This window comes from Streptopelia decaocto (assembly GCF_964273445.1).
Source record: "Streptopelia decaocto genome assembly, chromosome: 20".
Taxonomy (NCBI): domain Eukaryota; kingdom Metazoa; phylum Chordata; class Aves; order Columbiformes; family Columbidae; genus Streptopelia; species Streptopelia decaocto.
The window spans coordinates 1,392,321-1,410,538 of record NC_138675.1 but is presented as its reverse complement, the minus strand read 5'-3'; the positions used below and the strand labels follow the sequence as shown (position 1 = coordinate 1,410,538).

Genomic DNA, 18,218 nt, shown 5'->3' with positions numbered 1-18,218 from the left:
GTCCGGACTGATACTGTAAAATCGGTGGAGTAACAGACTCTTAAAACCACATTTTAAGGTTTTAAAAGTTGCATTTCTTATTCAGCGCCCGGGGTGTCCCCCCATAGCTCCACCACTGACCAGCTGGTCATACACAGCTTATATTGACAGAAAAATTACATACTCATTACGATTCTTGACAACATATTCCACGCCTATTGTAACACAAGTTGTCTTTTAAGCAACGCTAAGCAACATTCGCATGTTTCTCGGTTACTTCTCAGTTACCATTTGCGTGTTTCTCGGTTACCTGTTTTAAAAGAATATGTTGTAAATCTATGTCAGTTGTAAGAATAGGGCATGATTAATAAGCGCAAAGATTCTATGGTTACAAGGTCTGCTTATACAAAGATCCTATGATTACAGGGTTGGTTGATCTTTAAAAGTTGCTACCTTATATTCTCCTAAACTATAGGTTCTATAATTCCTTACAATACAGTCTAATAATCAGAAGTACAGGTGTCGGATGAGGAGCTTGCTCATCTCTCCCAACAGCCGTGGGGCCACGAATGCGCAGAATCGACTTGTCTTTGGAGCAAACGCGGGATGTGGGGCCCTCGGCCTGCGAAACACTCAGATATTATGTTTGAAAATGTGCCTTAATTAACAGCATTGTCTCAGGGAGGGGGAACCAGAGCCTTGTGTAGGGAAATGGCCCCGTCACGCTGTTCAGCGCCGGCTTTTTGGCACGTGGGAGGGTTATCCACCGCACGTCTGTCGTCTGCCTCTGCAGCGGCTTCCCTGAGCTCACCCGCCTTTGGTTGGTGTTGCCACCTTGTTCCGGTGGGTCAGGGGGACCTGGCTGGTCACCTCACCGGGAGGGTTGTCTCGTGTCTTGTGCTTCAGTCCTACAGGGAAGAGCTGGTGAGGGAACAAGCATCACATGCGAGATGCGAACGAGATCTGGATGAGGCCGCACAGAGGCTGCTGGTGGCCCAGGAGGAGATCCGGAGGTTGTTGGATGAGCTGGATGCGCAAAGAGAGGAGCAGAGCAAGAGAGGTGAGCTCTGCCATTGGGCCCCTCTGAATTACTAGCCTTCACTGAGCCCAGCCCTGGTTAGGCTAAGCCTTGGACACCTCGCCCAGGGGAGCTGGACGCAGCTTGTCCTGTGTCCTCTCTGCTTGCAATGGGGAAAAATCAGTGTCAGGTGTTCGCCTGGTACCCAGGAGATCTGAATGCAGTCAGTAACAGGCACTAATCAACTAATTCTGAGTCCTGACTGATGTCGCATTGCAGGGGGTTGGACTGGATGACCTTTGAGGGCCCCTTCCAACCCAACTATTCTATGACTTTATGATTCTATGACTTTCATTTCTGGGCTCCCCAGTTTCAGAAGGACAAGGAATTACTGGAGAGAGTCCAGCGAGAGCTACAAAGATGCTGAGGGCTCTGGAGCATCTTTGTGATGAGGAGACACTGAGAGAGCTGGGGCTGTTGAGCTGCAGAAGAGAAGCTGAGAGGGATGTGATCAATGGATCAATATCTCAGGGTGGGTGTCAGAGGATGGACCAGACTCTGTTCAGTGGTGCCCAGCTTGGGCTGCTGCCTCGTTAGGAGCCGTTAGCAAGTAACCAGAGCTTATCAGCCCTCTTGAAGTGACAGGTTAGATTCTTATCACTGCTAATCTTTGCTTAACCTCCTTGTTGAAGTCACTGTTGTAAGTATTACATTTTTTAAAAATACCAATTGTAAAATTACACAAGTTTTCTGGAGGGAAATCAAGCTACTTGACGAAGGTGCTCTCGGGGTGGTCCCTGAAGCTGAGTCCTTCACCGCCACCTCCTACAGGAGATTTCCCCAGCAAAACCCTGGTTCCTGGACATGTTTTCTCTGGATTAGAATCATAGAAACGTTTTGGTTGGAAATAACCTTTAAGATCATCGAGTCCAACCATAACCCAGCCCTGTCCCTGCCCCATGTCCTGAGAACCTCATGTCCGTCTGTCCAGCCCTCCAGGATGGTGACTCCAGCACTGCCCTGGGCAGCCTGTTCCAATGCCCCACAGCCCTTTGGGGAAGAAATTGTTCCCACATCCAACCTCAACCTCCCCTGGTGCAACTTGAGGCCGTTTCCTCTGCTCCTGGCGCTTGTTCCTGGGGAGCAGAGCCCGACCCCCCTGGCTCCAAGCTCCTTTCAGGCAGTTCAGAGATCAGAAGGTCTCCCCTCCTTGATTACTGACACTGTCCCCAAATCCATGATGTAGAATTTTGGTGGAGAAGAGCAAAGTGTGACGGGATGACGCATTCCTGCCCTGTGTGCCTCTGCAGAAACCAACCCGCTTCACGGGACCAGCTTTCTGTGTTAACCCTTGCAGCTCAGCCCGACCACTCAGGCCTAGCTAAACCCTCTCGCCAGCCTCCAAACCCGCTGCTTGCAGCCTGTTAACCCGAGGCAGGGAAACCAGCGCTCTGCGGGCAGCTGCTTTGTGTGTCGATCGATACATGCACGTCCCCAGGGATGCAGAATCCCATCCGCGCCGCTTCTGCAGATCACGGACGGGCTGCACCGTGCGACTCCTCTCAGTGGATTCCCTTCCCAGGCAAATCTGTCTTTTAGAACGTTCTTAAATATGAATGGAAGGCTTTCCAACCTGTGAGTAAGGGTTTAATGCTCATTACATGTGTGTGGTTTATTACATTGTGCGTATTAGTGTGCAAAATTAGCAGCTCCCCCAATGATGTGTGTCTGCATGTCTGCTCCTTCCGACGAGCTTCAGAGCCAACCGCTCTAGGAATAAATGAAATAAAGCCCTAAAATGAAATCTCTGATCTTTAACAAAACTCCACTTACGCAGTGCATTTGGTTCAGCTCTAACTTGCATTGAAGAGAAAGGAGATTGCTCGTGGCTGGTTTGTATCCCGCTATGGGGTTTGCAGTGATTAGAGATTTTGAACTGTGTGCATTAAAATGTTGGTGAGTTGCGTACGAATGGGCGGCCACAGCAAAACTCTCTCTATTATTCTTGCAGGATTTGCCTCGTGTCCAGCCCTGCGAGCACCTGAGAGCGGGGACCAGGCACTGAGAGAACGCGTAGAGCACGGTAAGTGATGCTGTTCACAAGCAGGGGACATCCAGGATTTGGTCGAGGCTTTTTGTGGTGCTAAACAAAACCCCACTTTAGTAGGAGGTGTTCGTTGCCTTTTATTTGAAATCACAGGACTGAAAATCCAGTATCAAAACCCATGTTTGAAACAGGGGCTTGGGGTTGCGGGGCTTGTTTTTTGTTGTGGTGGGTTATTTTAATTCCAGGTTTGGACCAAGAAAGAAGGTATGTTCTTATTTTGGCCTGAATAAAAGTCACATTTAAGCTGAAATTTCCTGTGCCCAGTGCTAAGCTGAGAAGGGAAAAATCTTTGCTCACCGTTTCCATAGGGAAAACTGTTATCTCCCTAATTTTTATTAGGATCCTGGAGTGTACTCGGACCTGTTTCTGTCAGTTTGCTCCTAATATTAACATGTTTTCCTATTTCTTGCTCCTGGAGTACCGGATAGCCTGCATTAAGCCATGCAATGGTTGCCTGTGTTTATTGATTCCGGCTTGAAGGTTGTTTACCACAGCCGTAATTTTTACTCTGCTGGCCATTTCATAAATATGAACACTTGCACAACACTGGTATGTTCATTGTGATTGTGTTTCTGCTTGTAGAAAATGATTTTCACAGTGAAAATAGGAAGTACGGCTGTTTGGGTTGTTCGGAGCTTACCCCAGTTGTTTGTGGAACCCGTAGCTATATATTTGAGGTGAAATGTTTTCTGTGGTTGGTGCAGGTCACGGTCAGGCTTGGGTTTGGTGACTGGTTTGTTGTGCTCTGTGCAGACAGGGCTGAGCTGCGGGAGGCCATGGAGCACAACAGCAAACTGGACAAGGAGATCCTGGCACTGCGAGCTCGGGTCCAAACGCTGGACTTGGAGAGAAAAGCCTTCCTGGATCTGGTGAGTGCGTCTGCGGCTGGATCTGGTGGTTGGACATGGCACCGAGGAGAACGGGAGCTGAGGGGAGACCTTCTGATCTCTGAACTGCCTGAAAGGAGCTTGGAGCCGGGGGGGTCGGGCTCTGCTCCCCAGGAACAAGCGCCAGGAGCAGAGGAAACGGCCTCAAGTTGCACCAGGGGAGGTTGAGGTTGGATGTGGGGAACAATTTCTTCCCCAAAGGGCTGTGGGGCATTGGAACAGGCTGCCCAGGGCAGTGCTGGAGTCACCATCCCTGGAGGGCTGGACAGACGGACATGAGGTTCTCAGGACATGGGGCAGGGACAGGGATGGGGAACGGTTGGACTTGATCGTCTTAAATGACATTTCCAACCAAAGTGATTCTGTCATTCTAAGTTTGAGGGGAATTTTAATTCTCTAAGGCAGCAAAATGAATGTTCAAAGTTAAAAGTGGATGTTTTCCCTTTGCAGGTTGAACAGCTGAAGGAGGAGATCTGCGAGTATCAGAAGGGCGAGAAGCCAGCGCTGCCATTGCCTGCACCGGCCGAGGCTGAAGGAGCCGCCGCGTGCTCACTGCAGGTATTCACAAGGCTTTTTGTTTGCAAATTGAGCAAACAGGCCCCACTCTGCATTTCAGCCCCACAGCACAAACGAAGACGCATGGCTTGTAGTGCAGAAACACTTGTGTTTTGTGCGTACATGTGGGTGCATCCTCTGCGAGTGGGATGTATTATTTATGCTGGGCATGACAAATACGCTGTGTATAGAGCACGTCTGTTGGCGTAAGCTAATACCCACTAGCACCTTTGTTTTATTATGGGTCTTGGGGGATTTTGCTCCTGTGGCCGGTGGATTATTTACTGCAGATGTCGCTCACGTTTTCTAGCTCTCTTGTTCATTTATGAGCGACTCGGGTGGCTTTGGAATCACATCGTGCAAAGCTTTCACTCTTCATTATGAACTGACTTCACATTTCCTCTTCAGTCACAGGGTACGAAGGATGAGGGGAGGGTTGAAGGAGACCACGTTTCAGATCAAGAAGACCGATACCAGAGCAGCGAAACACTCCATAAAAGGTGAGAAACAGAGAAATCCTTCGCCTCTTGTGTTTCCCCGGTGGATGTCTGGTGCTCTGCTTGCTGGTATTCCGTCTTGCAGAGTGCACGGATTGGGTTCTTTATAATATTCTTGGGTACCAGCTTTGTTCCTCTGCTCCTCAGCCAGAAAGTCTGAAGGTGATGGAGTCCTGAGTGGGTCTGTAGCCTTTGGTATCAAGAATTCAAGCTGTTTTCTGGAACTTTCGCCAGTTTGTCGCTTTTCCACAAGAACAGGCTTGGAGTTTTGTGGTTCTCTGCAGACAAAAGTCACAGAATACCAGAATCCCAGAGTGTCAGGGGTTGGAAGGGACCTGGAAAGCTCATCCAGTGCAATCCCCCCATGGAGCAGGGACACCCAGATGAGGTTACACAGGAAGGTGTCCAGGCGGGTTGGAATGTCTGCAGAGAAGGAGACTCCACAACCCCCCTGGGCAGCCTGGGCCAGGCTCTGCCACCCTCACTGGGAACAAGTTTCTTCTCACATTTAAGTGGAACCTCCTGTGTTCCAGTTTGCACCCATTGCCCCTTGTCCTGTCACTGGTTGTCACCAGAAGAGCCTGGCTCCATCCTCCTGACACTCCCCCTTTATGTTGTTTTCAGAACAGATTTGTTGCTAGGAATATTTCTCTGGATTTGGTCGCTGGACCAAAACACTTGACTTTCAGATTTATAAATGTGTAAACTGGGATTTTAAGGGAAGGCCAAGCTTCCTTCTCCCAGGCCCTGCTCAGGAAGCTGCTGAGCCTCTGTGGCAGGCCCAAGGAGGAAAGGTCTGTCCCCTCCCTCTGACCCTTTTTCTCTTCAAATGCCCAAACCTGTTCCCCTGCCTCACGCAGATGAATTTCCCACCATCTCTGCCCTTAACATCCTCGTGCCCTGACCAGTTCTCTCCTCGGACCCTCATCATTCCTTGTGCAGAGCCCGTCACTAATAATTCCCATGAATCGTCATGTAAATATGAGCAGGCACAGGTCGTCTGGCTGCGAGACTCACCATCAGCAGGACAGAAATATTCCGTAGCGAAAACCACGTTGGCTCTTCCTCAGCGGCGGCGAGAGGTCTGGATGTGTGTCTGTGCTTCACACAGCCCCAGTAACGCTGCGTTTTGGTGCGTAGGTGCCGAGAGGTGATTGAAACCATCGAGGGCAGGAACTCCCAGCTCCTTCACAAGCTGCAGAAACTGGAGCCGGAGCACGAGGGTTTGGTTGGACGCAGTGAAGAGCTGGAGTCGGCTCTGGGAGAGACGCAGATCCAAACCAAGCAGGAGAAGGAACAGCTGGAGAGCGAGGTGGAGGGACTTCACTGGAAAGTAAGTAAGGAATGGAGGAAATATGGTTTGGTTTTGTTTAATTCTAGCTGCTTTTTCCTCTGCATAATGATTAGTAGGAGAAAATGATGTTTGACCTAAACCTGCACGCTGCTTTGATGAGAAATACTACTAGGAAAATCTGCCAGTTGCAGAATAGGGGGGAAAAGAAGGAAAAAATTCCATCAGTGAGTAAATGACGCTTGCTCGGAGGTGCAGATCCACCCAGTGTCACAGCAGCATTGTCGTTTCCAGCTCCTGTCCCCGCTCCGTGGTGCTTGGGACAGCAGAGCTGATCGGTGAACTTACCTCCGGCACCCGCAGGACTGAGACCAGGCAGCGTTTCCACACCCCTGGGCTCTGCACCCTCGGCTTCTTGGCTGAGCTGAAGCAAAGCCTTTTTTGGTTCTATTTCAAGTTGCATCTTTTTTCTCTGGAGCTTTTGTAGCTTAGGAGCTCTTTATTTCCCCTGAGAGGCTGTCCAGGTGGCATCAGTGCTCCTGATGGGCTTCAGCGTTGGTCTCCTGCAGGAACTGCCTTTCCACATTGTGTCAGGTGAACGGTTGGACTCGATGATCTCAAAGGCCTTTTCCAAGCAAAACGTTTCTGTGATTCTGTGTGCTGGGGGAGGTTTTGATTGGACATTAGGAACAATTCCTTCCCCAAAGGGCTGTGGGGCATTGGAACAGGCTGCCCAGGGCAGTGCTGGAGTCACCATCCCTGGAGGGTTGGACAGACGGACATGAGGTTCTCATGGACATGGGGCAGGGACAGGAGTGGTGGAACAGTTGGACTCGATCATCTTGAAGGTCTTTTCCAACCAAAATGATTCTATAGTTCTATGGTTGTTTCTTCTGCCTGTGGTTCCTACTGAAGAGCAAGTTCCAGGAAGCCCCAAGTCCTCCCGTGGCTCAGCAGAGGGGCAGGAGCTTTTCCTGAAGCTCACGAGTTGTCCCTTAACCTGGCGCCCGTGACAGAAGTCCAGGCTTTGACTTGAATCCATAACTCCTCTCCAGACCCGTCCAATGTGCAAATGGTCAGTGTGGGACACTGATGCTCCGTGATCCCAGGAAAGGTCACCAGTTAACCATCCCGGTGACAAAAGATGCACTTGTGGCTTTTCCCCAACATCTTGGAGACCTGTCAGCCCGTGTGTCGAACACGGAGGCACTTCAGGCTGTGGGGAACCAGGATCTGGGGACATCCCTGCTGAAAATATGGAATTGGAGGGGACAGGGAGTCTCATCACGTGCTCTGTCATGGTGCAGCATCTGCTCCTGAGTGGGGTGGGCGCAGCTGGACACATCTGTTTGAAGAGCCATGATAAACTGGTCTGTCTGGAGAAGCTCCTCGCAATCCAGATCAAGATGTGACCGCGCCAGTCTCTTCCTAACGCGTGTCCTACTTGGTTTTGGGCACCCTCATCCCAGGGTGACCTGGATCTTTTCGTATTAATAGGACAAATCCACTCAGATCATCCTTTGACTTCAGGAGGTCGGTAGAAAGTCTTTGCTATTTCTACTCATTGGCGTGTCATAGGGAACCTCTGGGAAATGGCAGAGTTGAAGCACCACGTTGATTATCTGCTTTACCAAAACCACGGCAATATCAGAGCTCTCCTTGCAACACCTGCAGGGCCACCTCCATCCGCGGTTTGAGCCGAGATTAAGTTGTCGCTGAATCTTTTCAGCCTCTTTAGCCTCGATTTACTGGGTGGACTCTCCATCCTTCACAGGTGGCTCTGTGAGGAGCATCTGTGCTTACTGACCTGTTGGTGGCTGTTTGCCCCCAGGAGAAGATACCATTTGCAGGATTGCTTCCTGGTACATGATCCCTCACAGACAGGGCAGCTGGAGAACTCATAACCAGGGAGAGCAGAGGAGCCAGGAGTTGATCTTGCTACATGGGTAGGTGGGTTTTTCCCCAGAAAGGTCATCTGAGGGTGTTGGTCTCTTCTCCCAAGTAGCAAGTGATAAGATGAGAGGAAACGGCCTCAAGTTGCGCCAGGGGAGGTTGAGGTTGGATGTGGGGAACAATTTCTTCCCCAAAGGGCTGTGGGGCATTGGAACAGGCTGCCCAGGGCAGTGCTGGAGTCACCATCCCTGGAGGGCTGGACAGACGGACATGAGGTTCTCAGGACATGGGGCAGCGCCAGGGGTGGGTTATGGTTGGACTCTTGATCTCGAGGGGCTTTTCCAACCAAAATAACTGCGATTGCCAGCAGCTGGTGGCCCAAGAACACGTTGTCCCTGGGCCCGGCCACCCCTGTGCTCAGCCCTGTGACCCCAGACACCGCCGGGCAGGTGTCAGGGCCGTGTCAGAGGGTTTGGGATGCCGGCAGCACCTCGGTTTTCCAGAGGATCCCTTGTCCCTTACGGCAGCCCTGAGCTGCCCAGAAGCAAAGCCCGTATGTCCAGGGCCAGGCTGTCCCCTCTGTCCCCTCTGTCCCCCAGTGCCGGCTGGTGGGGACCCTCCCTGCCCCCCGAGGTGGTTCCCTGTCCCCATTGCTGTTGTGTTGGGCTCGGCTGGGCTGTGCTGCTTTGCGTGAAAATGAGGTAAATGAGGTAGTTTCCTCATGAGGTGGGTTATGGTTGGACTCGATGATCCTGAGGGTCTCTTCCAACTGAAATGATTCTATATTCGAGCCCTGCTGCCTGGCCGCATCTGTTCCTCCCTTGGGCTGCCGTGCCCTCTCCCCTGTCACGGGTACGAGATGCTCTCTGTGGCGCTCACAGTCCTGGATTGCCGGGCAGCAGGATCGGGCCGCGAGGCCCTTGGGTCTCTGTGGTGTGAAGCGAGGGCACGTGGCGCTTTCCGTCAGCGGTGAGCGGTGCTCGGACACGTCCGTGCGCGCTCGCTGTTGTGTTCAGACACGGTGGAGGAGATAACATGAGTGTGAAGGCGTCTCCCACGTGGACGCTGAATTAGCCAGGAACAAAAGATGAATGACTTGTCAGTAGCCTCCAGCTGTGAGGGAAAAGTCTCTAAATACAGCGAAACAGCCTGGAGACACGTTCAAATATCTAAATGAAGAACGCCAGCAGACATGGTGTTCCTGAGGGTGTAGCTGGGGAGCCAGGGGCGGGCTCTGTGATGGGAATGGCAAAGGGTCCGTCCAGCACCACTGTGCTTTTGTTTAGGTCAGGGTTTGTTCAGCACACACTAAAACGTTGCCCACTTTCTCACCAAAGCAGAATAAACACAACCCTCCACAAATCAAACAGGACGCGTTTCCAGCTTGGAGAAATCCCTTCTTCGCTCGGCGTGGTGTTAAACCGATCCCTGGGAACGAGGAGGAGGGCAGCGAGTAGCCAGGGAGACGCGGGGCGCTTGGGCTGGCATGAGCTTGGCAGCCACTGCAAAAGAGGCAGGAAAGAGGCAGACGGGAGAGACGGGCAGATCGCGGGTGGAGGAGGAGGTGGGTTAACCCTTGGTTGTACCAGCACCGGCTCAGAGTGGGGGGTGCAGAGCTGCACCCCGCATCTCCAGGGCGGTTTGGGTGCCGTGGAGGTGACGCGGGACGGAGCGTGCGGAGGCGGGGGCGCTGGAGCCCGGAGGAAGCGGCGCTGCTGGGCGTTTGCCAGGCTGCCCCGTGGGAGAGGGACTTGGAATTCTGTTCTGCTTTGGCACACGGACAAAAACCCCGGCTGATGAGGCCACTGACTCAGAACCGGGACGCCAGGAGACAATGTGAGTATTGTTCTGCCGTTGGCACGGGACATACGGGCGCAATTTAAATGCTTAGAAGTTAGTGGCTTGGAGGGAAAATAAGCAAAGTGATGGAAGTGCATAGCTGGGTCTCAACTTAATGACCAAAGGTTGGCTGGGGGTGAGAAGAGGAGGTTGGTTGTGCTTCCGAGATCCCTTCCACAGCTCTAATGCCCTGTCGGACCCCAAATTACTGTCATGCAAGAGGAGTTTATTGCCCTCTGGCTCTTCTGTAAGAGGTCTGGGTGTTTCACGCCACCGATTTGTGTTTAACACTGAGGCTCGGTAACACAATCTGTCTTAAAACAGCATCACAGCAGCTTTCCTCGGTGTTAGAGGCTGTTCCCTGCTGGGAACCTCAGGAGCTGTGTTGTGCCTGACGCCTGTCAAAGAAACTAAAGCTCCTGTGCGGCTTTGTAACCACTTTAAATGGCCTGGGCTTGGCAGACTTGGCTCAGCTTGGGCTGCCCTTTGGAAAGGAATGGGAAGTGATCCTTGATTAAGTGCGAAGGAGGGTGGGAAAGGCGTCAGACACCTTCTGTGCTTCACCAGACGCTCGTCTGTACGAGCAGAGCGATGGATGCGGCTCGTGTGGTACCGTGTGTGCTGCGTGTGGATGAAGCTGGATTCCCTCTGCACAGAAGCCCAGGCTGGTTGGGCTGCAGGAGCTCTGCAGATCCCCAGCCCAGCCCTGCCAGCGCAGGGTCACAGAGCAGATCACACAGGTGGGTCCAGGGGGTTTGAATGTCTCAGAGAAGGAGACTCCACACCCGCTCTGGGCAGCCTGGGCCGGGCTCTGGCACCTCCCAGCAAACAAGTTTCTGCTCATGTTCAGATGGAGCCTCCTGTGTTTCAGTCTGTGCCCGTTGCCCCTCACCCTGGCGTTGGGCACCATGAACAGAGTCTGGTCCATCCTCTGACACCCACCCTGAGATATTGATCCATTGATCAGATCCCTCTCAGCTTCTCTTCTCCAGCTCAACAGCCCCAGCTCTCTCAGTGTCTCCTCATCACAAAGATGCTCCAGAGCCCTCAGCATCTCTGTAGCTCTCGCTGGACTCTCTCCAGTAATTCCTTGTCCTTCTGAAACTGGGGAGCCCAGAGCTGGCCCCAGTTGTGCAGATGGGGCCTCCCCAGGGCAGAGCAGAGGGGGAGGAACAACCTCCCTGACCTGCTGCCCACACTGTTCCTCACACACCCCAGGTCCCGTTGGCCTCATTGGCCGCTTCATCTCCTTCCAGCGTCCCAGCTCGGGCACTGGGGAGGCCAACTCGGTGGTTTAGAAATAAGAAAAGCAGCACAGACTTTATTCTGAGCACCAGGAGCTGAAAGGCCAGGCTGCAGGACGCCGAGCTGGCAGTGGAACAGAATGGGGCTGCCAGTGCCAAGACTTGGGTTTTGCAAAAGGAACCGTGACAGGGAGGACAAGCCGGGCTGCAACAGGCTCTTTTCAGCCCTTTAAAGCCGCGGGACTAATAATCATTCCCACGAGATGCGTGACAAGGGGATGGTGCAAGAGCAGAGCGAGTGCTTGTCCAGACAAGCTCTTTTGTGCCAGGAGAATTAACAGGTTGGCGTTTCGCTGGCTCATGCTGAGGGTCCCTCATTGCAGGGGGCAGTGACAACCTCCTTTGGGCGGTGGAGAGACCAGGACGAGCGCCGGTGGGACTGGGTCCAGCATCTGCCCACAGCCTGCGGAGGCCTTGAATTTTAAACACGCAACCTGGTCATTTCTCTTCTCTCTTTGTTTTTCTCTCCTTTTTTCATTTCTCTGACGTGGCCTTGGGTGACACGTTCCCCTTGTGAAGCAGCGGGGGAAAGATGGGAGCTGGCGGCCGGCCACGTCCCCTCCAGCTCCTCGCTTCCCAACGTGGGGCTTATTCTCTGATAGCTGCACAAGCAGAAATTTAGTCGTAATTCTGCATTTAGCACTAGTCGTGAGTACCGTTTTGATTTTAACGTGTGGTTTGTCTCTGTTAAGATCACAAGTTTGGAAACGGAGTTGCTGGAAGTGCCCAAGAACAAAAGTGAGATGAGTGGGGAAGAGCAGGCAGCGGCTGGAGCACAAGAGATGCAGGAGGTAAGAGGTTTTCCTTGGGAAATAAATAGTGTTTTCCTTGAGAGCTAAATTGTTTCATTTAGAAACATATTAAATGAACATCTCCTGGGGATGCTCTTTGTCACCATCTTCTGAGAGTTTGCAGCCATCAGCTCACGCAGCACAGATGGTGCTTTGAGGGGAAGCAGCAAACGTGCTGATGTTACCTCCCTGCTAACTCATCTCTCTTATGAGATCATTTTGCCTTCAGCGCTGCGGAGCTTATTGAGGTTGAAGGGTTTACAGAGTCACAGAATTAATTCTGGTTGGAAAAGATGATCGAGTCCAACCATAACGCACCCCTGGTGCTGCCCCATGTCCTGAGAACCTCATGTCCGTCTGTCCAACCCTCCAGGGATGGTGACTCCAGCACTGCCCTGGGCAGCCTGTTCCAATGCCCCACAGCCCTTTGGGGAAGAAATTGTTCCCAAATCCAACCTCAACCTCCCCTGGCGCAACTTGAGGCCGTTTCCTCTGCTCCTGGCGCTTGTTCCTGGGGAGCAGAGCCCGACCCCCCTGGCTCCAAGCTCCTTTCAGGCAGTTCAGAGATCAGAAGGTCTCCCCTCAGCTCCTGTTCTCCAGCTGAACCCCCCAGGTCCCTCAGCCGCTCCCATCACACTTGTGCTCCAGGCCGCTGTTTCCCATCTGGTTTTGGGCTGAATTTGCTGTCGATTTGTCACCTGCCAGCCAGCCAGTTGGATCTGCCAGATGTATGAGCCAGATGGAGCTTATGACACGTGGGAGAGGAGCTTCCCAAGGTGTCTTGGGGCAGGTAGAGGCTCCAGCCTTTCAGAAATGTCCAACCAACCCTGGGTGTGATGTGCAGAAATCCTGCTGGCAATCCTGAGAACCTTTTTTCCTATCCTTGTATTCTAGAAGACACACTTTCTGCAATTTGTTTATCTTTTGGTAGAATAAATGATGCTGTAGAAGTGACTCTTAATTTTGCTTGTTCCAGATGCTGGAAAGTTGTCAAGAAACGATAGAAAAGTTGGGAAGTCAACTGGGGGAACGGAGAGAACGGAGAAAGCAACTTGCATCTGAGCTTGAACTGTTACGAGAAGATCTGAAGGCCGAGAAGAAGGTGTTGGGCAGCCAGGTACGTGCAGCTGCTGCCGTGGGGCTCCCCGGAGGAGGCAATGCCCTTCGATTCCATCCAACAGCCCCAGTTGCCCGCTGAGTGTGTTGCTTGGCTTCACTTGACACATTTCCCTAGTCCAACCAGTCCAAACGTTCTTCAGGAGATGGTTTTAAATCCATCTGCTTTCATGGAACCGTCTTTAACCTCAGAATTTATTATCTAATTACAAACCAGTAATTCAAAATTTGTAGACAAAGGCTCCTTCTCTAGAGGGCAGAGTGGATTTGGGTCTTCATTCAGAGTTATTTGTCACCGTGAGGCCCGTGGCCATGACCCTCATCTCTCTGTCACACTGTGACGTGGTGCTTGTAGATCTGAGCCAAGACCTCCCTGCAGAGCAATGGCGCAGTTCCCCATTAGCAGCTTTTCCGAGGTCAATCGACTGGTTAATTCTGAATCTGTTTAACATGGGTCCCTTTTAATATTAACAGTCTCTTTCTTAACCAGAATCTGGCATGATGAGAAGTCAGAACACCTCAGAGTGACACCTCAGAGTCTCCATGACTTTTAACGTGCCTGAAGGACCTCAGTACACTTTGCTTGAAGTCAATTAGGAGGACTTGTGGTGGTTTATCACTTTTGGTGGGTTTATCTCTGCTGGGAAAGTTGCTGGTGCTCGTCTCCCGGTTGGGCCGTAGAGGACAGAGCATGTGATGCCGACGAAATTGTACAAGGGCAGAAGCAGGAGAGGGGCTGAAAATGACACTAAAAATGTAGGAGAGCTCCAGTTCTCCAGCCTGGGTGGCGCAGGTAGGTGACCTGAGCACGACTGGCAAAGGAGGGGGGTTTGCATCTGTTACAAAACCCCTTTTTTAGCGCTCTGAAAGGCCTTAAACAGGCTCTGCGTCGTGTCATTTCCTCCAACGTAAGTAAAGAACAATGAAAGTCCTGAACTGTTGGAGCAACCGCACACAGACCAGAGTTCTGGCTGGGGGAACAGTGGCACCTAGAGGACAGGACCTGGGCAACATCATGAGAGCTGGGGATGCAGAGCAGGACTTGCTAAGGAGCGGTTTAGGAAGGGGCCGGCTCAGTCTGTGACACATGCAAAGGGATTATCTGATTTAGGCACCCATGGGAAAAATGGGCAAAGTCATTCTTTAAACTCTGCATCCCAGTAATTCAATCTACTCGTAATCCAGGGACCTTCTAATCAAAACCACACGGCCCTGGCGGTTTGGTTGTAATGCAGTTGGTTTGGCCGAAGGAGAGGACGGTTCTTCCATCAAATGGATCCTGAGGCGCAACACAGTGACCGGTGCGGGACTGTTAAGAGTCTTTGTTATACAATAGGGGAGCCTGCGTGTGTTTGGGGTTCCCGACTACACACACGGGCTCGTTCCCTTTTGCTGGAGCAGCCGGACTGGGACGGATCGTTTACCAAAAGTGCTGGAAGTTCCATTGGCATTAAATCGTTGGGTTCTGGTGGGTGATACGCGTGTGGAGGTCAAGCTCTGAGGCTGTTCAGTGTTGTGTTTGTCACGACGTCCAACACATACCAGTAAATCAAAGAGTATTGTTCTTGTAAATTATAATGCATGGCTACAAACTGATGCCATGCAGGTTGCTCTTTGTGTTTGTTCGGAACGCTCTTCTTGTCTTTATGAGTTTTTTGGACATTTGAGAGGAGAAAGATCTTTCAGAGCTTGGAGTTAATGGTATATTACATCCTGGAGCTCCTGTTTCCTCACCAGGCATTGCCTGACTCAAAAGCCGACTTTACAAACCATTGGAATAACCTGTCGAGTCTCCAGAGCACATCAGCAAGCGGGGATCTAATTAATGTATCCCATGAGAAGCTACAAAAAGATAACGCTTCATTAGATCCAGAGGCGAGAAATGTAAAGAGATCCCTCTTGTTCTGCTGCTAGTGTGTGTTGCTCAAATACAAATTCATCTGGGGGTAGATAAGAACACCTGGAATTGAAATATTAGGGCTAGCGTAAACTCAGACAGAGCTGCTGATTAAAAAGGTTTAGGAATAAAAGACATTTAGTGGGCTTAATAGCATTTTTCTTGGAAGGGTTTGGGTTCCTCACGCCTTTCTTTCTTGCCCCTTTTATTTCCTTGGCATCTTGTCTCCATGGCTCAGGTTTTGGGTCTGTTTCCAGGTGTTTAAGGCATTAGGTGATGTTGAGAGTGGGGAGCAGCCCCACTAAAGTTGACATGGGTGGAGGATGCTCTGTGTAAGATTACAGACCTGATAGTCTTCCCATTTTTTCCAAGAGTTGCTGGTTTTGTAGCGAAATATGGCACAGAAATCCCCGAGAACTACAGATGGGCACCAGAAGGATGGAATCAAATAAAGGAATGGGATTTGATGATGGTTTACACGCGGCTGCTTCCCATGCAGGAAAAAAGGACTCGCACGTGAATCTTCAAGGGTGAAGAACTCCAGTCATTTAGCTGCAGGATCGCAAGCCGTGTCTCCCCACATTGCGCAGGCGGCTCAAAAGGTTTCCATGAGACCAAAGGAAAATCAAAGCCGTGGTGTTTTCTGACCTTGCAGGTCTCTGACCTCCTCCAGGAAAACGAACAGATTAACGAACTGGAGCAGAAACACGAAGATGTGTGTATAGAGGAGAAGATGCGTGAAGAGCAGATGGCTAAAGCCGTGGTTTTGGAAGAACAGATCAAACACTTGAGGGACGAACAAGAACTGCTCTGGTAAACCTGAACGAGGCCTGTGGTACTTTCTGCTCCTTATCTTTGCTGCCTTATTTTTTTAAGTCTTTTAAAGATCCCCGTAGTGCTGCTTGTGGCAATAACGGGCACAGCGGCTTCGTGGCTTCATTATCGGGTCATCGACTCTCTGTAGAGGTTTTGGTCAATAAGCATTTCCTTTAGTGTTATCACGATTGGTCAGCAGGAAACCTTTTGTTTTACCTGCCGCTGTTCCAGATTCTGAAGGCACAACCGAGATCTGTCCTAAGGGGGGAGGCTGCTTCGCTCCGAGCTTTGGGACTAAAACAGTCCCAAAAATGTCCCTCTGTGGGCTCGGGCTCCCTGGGGCGGCTGCTGCTGACACACGTCCTGCCGAGGGTTTCGGTTGTCGGGTGTCAGCGGGGTCGGGGTGTTAATAAAGCTCTTGCGGGACCCCGACTCCCCTTTTTGAGTAGGTCAATTCCCATTTGGAGCTGGAGCATCCGCGCTCAGGCTCTCAGTAAGGAAAAGCCTGGATTAAATCCAGTCGAGTTGCAGTCAGCTCAGTTACCTGGCTATGAATAAAGCCAAACCAGGGTAAGACGGGTAGGTTAGCTTATAGAGGCGTATAGTTTGGGTTTAGATAAGTCAGACCTGAGCCTGTACTTACGTACAGCAAATGCTTTTGGGCACAGAGCAGCTCCCGGGCCCCGTGTGAGCGTTTCCTTCAGCAGAGCTTCACCTACTCATGAATAAACACAAGCCGGCCCTTTGGACACGTGTGTTTTATGGGTCAGTGTCCAGGAGAGAATGACCCTTGCCCAGAACTGCTAGACCCAGGATTAAATCCCCTTTGGAGCCTCCCAAGACACTTGAGCGTTGCCTTGAGCATTTCACTGGACTTCGGTGCTTTCCCTTGGATATGTGTAGTTATCTCTCTCCTTTACTATTTCTCCTTCAAGTTCTGAATTACTGGAAAGCAACAAGAAGAGGGAGGAGCTAGAAAAGCAGCTAAAAGAGAGCAATGAAGAGAAACGGTTGTTACTGGAGGAGATTGCCCGGCTAAAACACGATCTCCTGACTACCCGGGAGCCGGGCGACAGAGAAGAGGCTTGGAGGATGGATCAAGGCACGGTGCAGAGGGAGAACAGGTTTCTGGTGTCGCAGAGCTCTGCAGGCAGTTTAGATGGGAACGTTAAACAGGTACGGGCAGCTTTGCCATCGGCACTGTGCTTTTTTTTCACTGATTTAATGGCGAAACCTAATTAAAGCAGCCTGGAAACCAGCACCGCAGTGGGGAGATGAGGCTGCCTGGTTTCATTGAGGGACATGTTTGGAAAGTATGAATGTCATAACTTCATAGAATCAGTTTGGTTGGAAAAGCCCCTCAGGATCATCGAGTCCAACCATTCCCCACCCCTGGCACTACCCCGTGTCCTGAGAACCTCATGTCCGTCTGTCCAACCCTCCAGGGATGGTGACTCCAGCACTGCCCTGGGCAGCCTGTTCCAATGCCCCACAGCCCTTTGGGGAAGAAATTGTTCCCCACATCCAACCTCAACCTCCCCTGGCGCAACTTGAGACCGTTTCCTTCCCTTGTGTTTTTGGACGTAGTGGGAACTTGGATAAACTGAATGACAAGTCCTGTTTGTCACCAGGTTTAGCTGTCTTTGAAATACAATTTGTTCACCTTTCTTACCTTGTGATATAAGAAAGAAAGGGAAGAGCAGCTACAACTGCCAGAGGGGGAAGGAATGATGGATGTACCTGGGACAGGGAGTCTGAGGAGGATCAAAGATAATATACAAGAGTTTGGAAGAGGAGAGAGGAGACGGGGTGGAGAGGAGAGGATCAGAGTCGTGCTGATAGCAAGAGGAGGCAACTCCGCTTGGTTAGAGCAGATACAAACGTCTATCAGCAAGGTACGCATTGTAGAGGGGACGATGAAAAGGATCCCGATAGAAGCAGGTGGGGGAAATAACCACAAAACTGAACTGGTTTCGAGGATAAAACACAAACCTGAACTGATCTGGAGGACAAATGCCATTGCCAGATCCCACAGCGCTGCATCCCAGCTTCGGAATTTAGCTGGGGATTGATCTGGGAAGGGAAGCTCGATCTTCAGCGCATTTCACCTGCTCCCGAGAGCAGAGGCTGAGGCGGGAATGCAGATCGACAGGTGGCTGGAGGTGATGCTGGGAAGAAGCATTTTGATATGTCAAACATGAGAAGCTCCTGATTTGTAGCTTCGAGCT

At 51.3% G+C, this 18,218-nt stretch overlaps 1 protein-coding gene across 1 annotated transcript in view; it reads left to right on the top strand.

The window, feature by feature from the left end:
* CCDC30 (coiled-coil domain containing 30) overlaps window positions 1-18,218 on the top strand; it is a 40,561-nt gene that overhangs the window by 11,756 nt on the left and 10,587 nt on the right. The window contains exons 6-16 of the mRNA XM_082069845.1: window positions 886-1,039; window positions 3,009-3,080; window positions 3,858-3,973; window positions 4,442-4,549; window positions 4,955-5,046; window positions 6,184-6,376; window positions 12,063-12,161; window positions 13,138-13,278; window positions 15,015-15,161; window positions 15,830-15,987; window positions 16,926-17,166. Of these exons, the coding sequence (XP_081925971.1) occupies window positions 886-1,039; window positions 3,009-3,080; window positions 3,858-3,973; window positions 4,442-4,549; window positions 4,955-5,046; window positions 6,184-6,376; window positions 12,063-12,161; window positions 13,138-13,278; window positions 15,015-15,161; window positions 15,830-15,987; window positions 16,926-17,166 (1,521 nt within the window). The remainder of the gene's footprint in view (window positions 1-885; window positions 1,040-3,008; window positions 3,081-3,857; window positions 3,974-4,441; window positions 4,550-4,954; window positions 5,047-6,183; window positions 6,377-12,062; window positions 12,162-13,137; window positions 13,279-15,014; window positions 15,162-15,829; window positions 15,988-16,925; window positions 17,167-18,218) is intronic.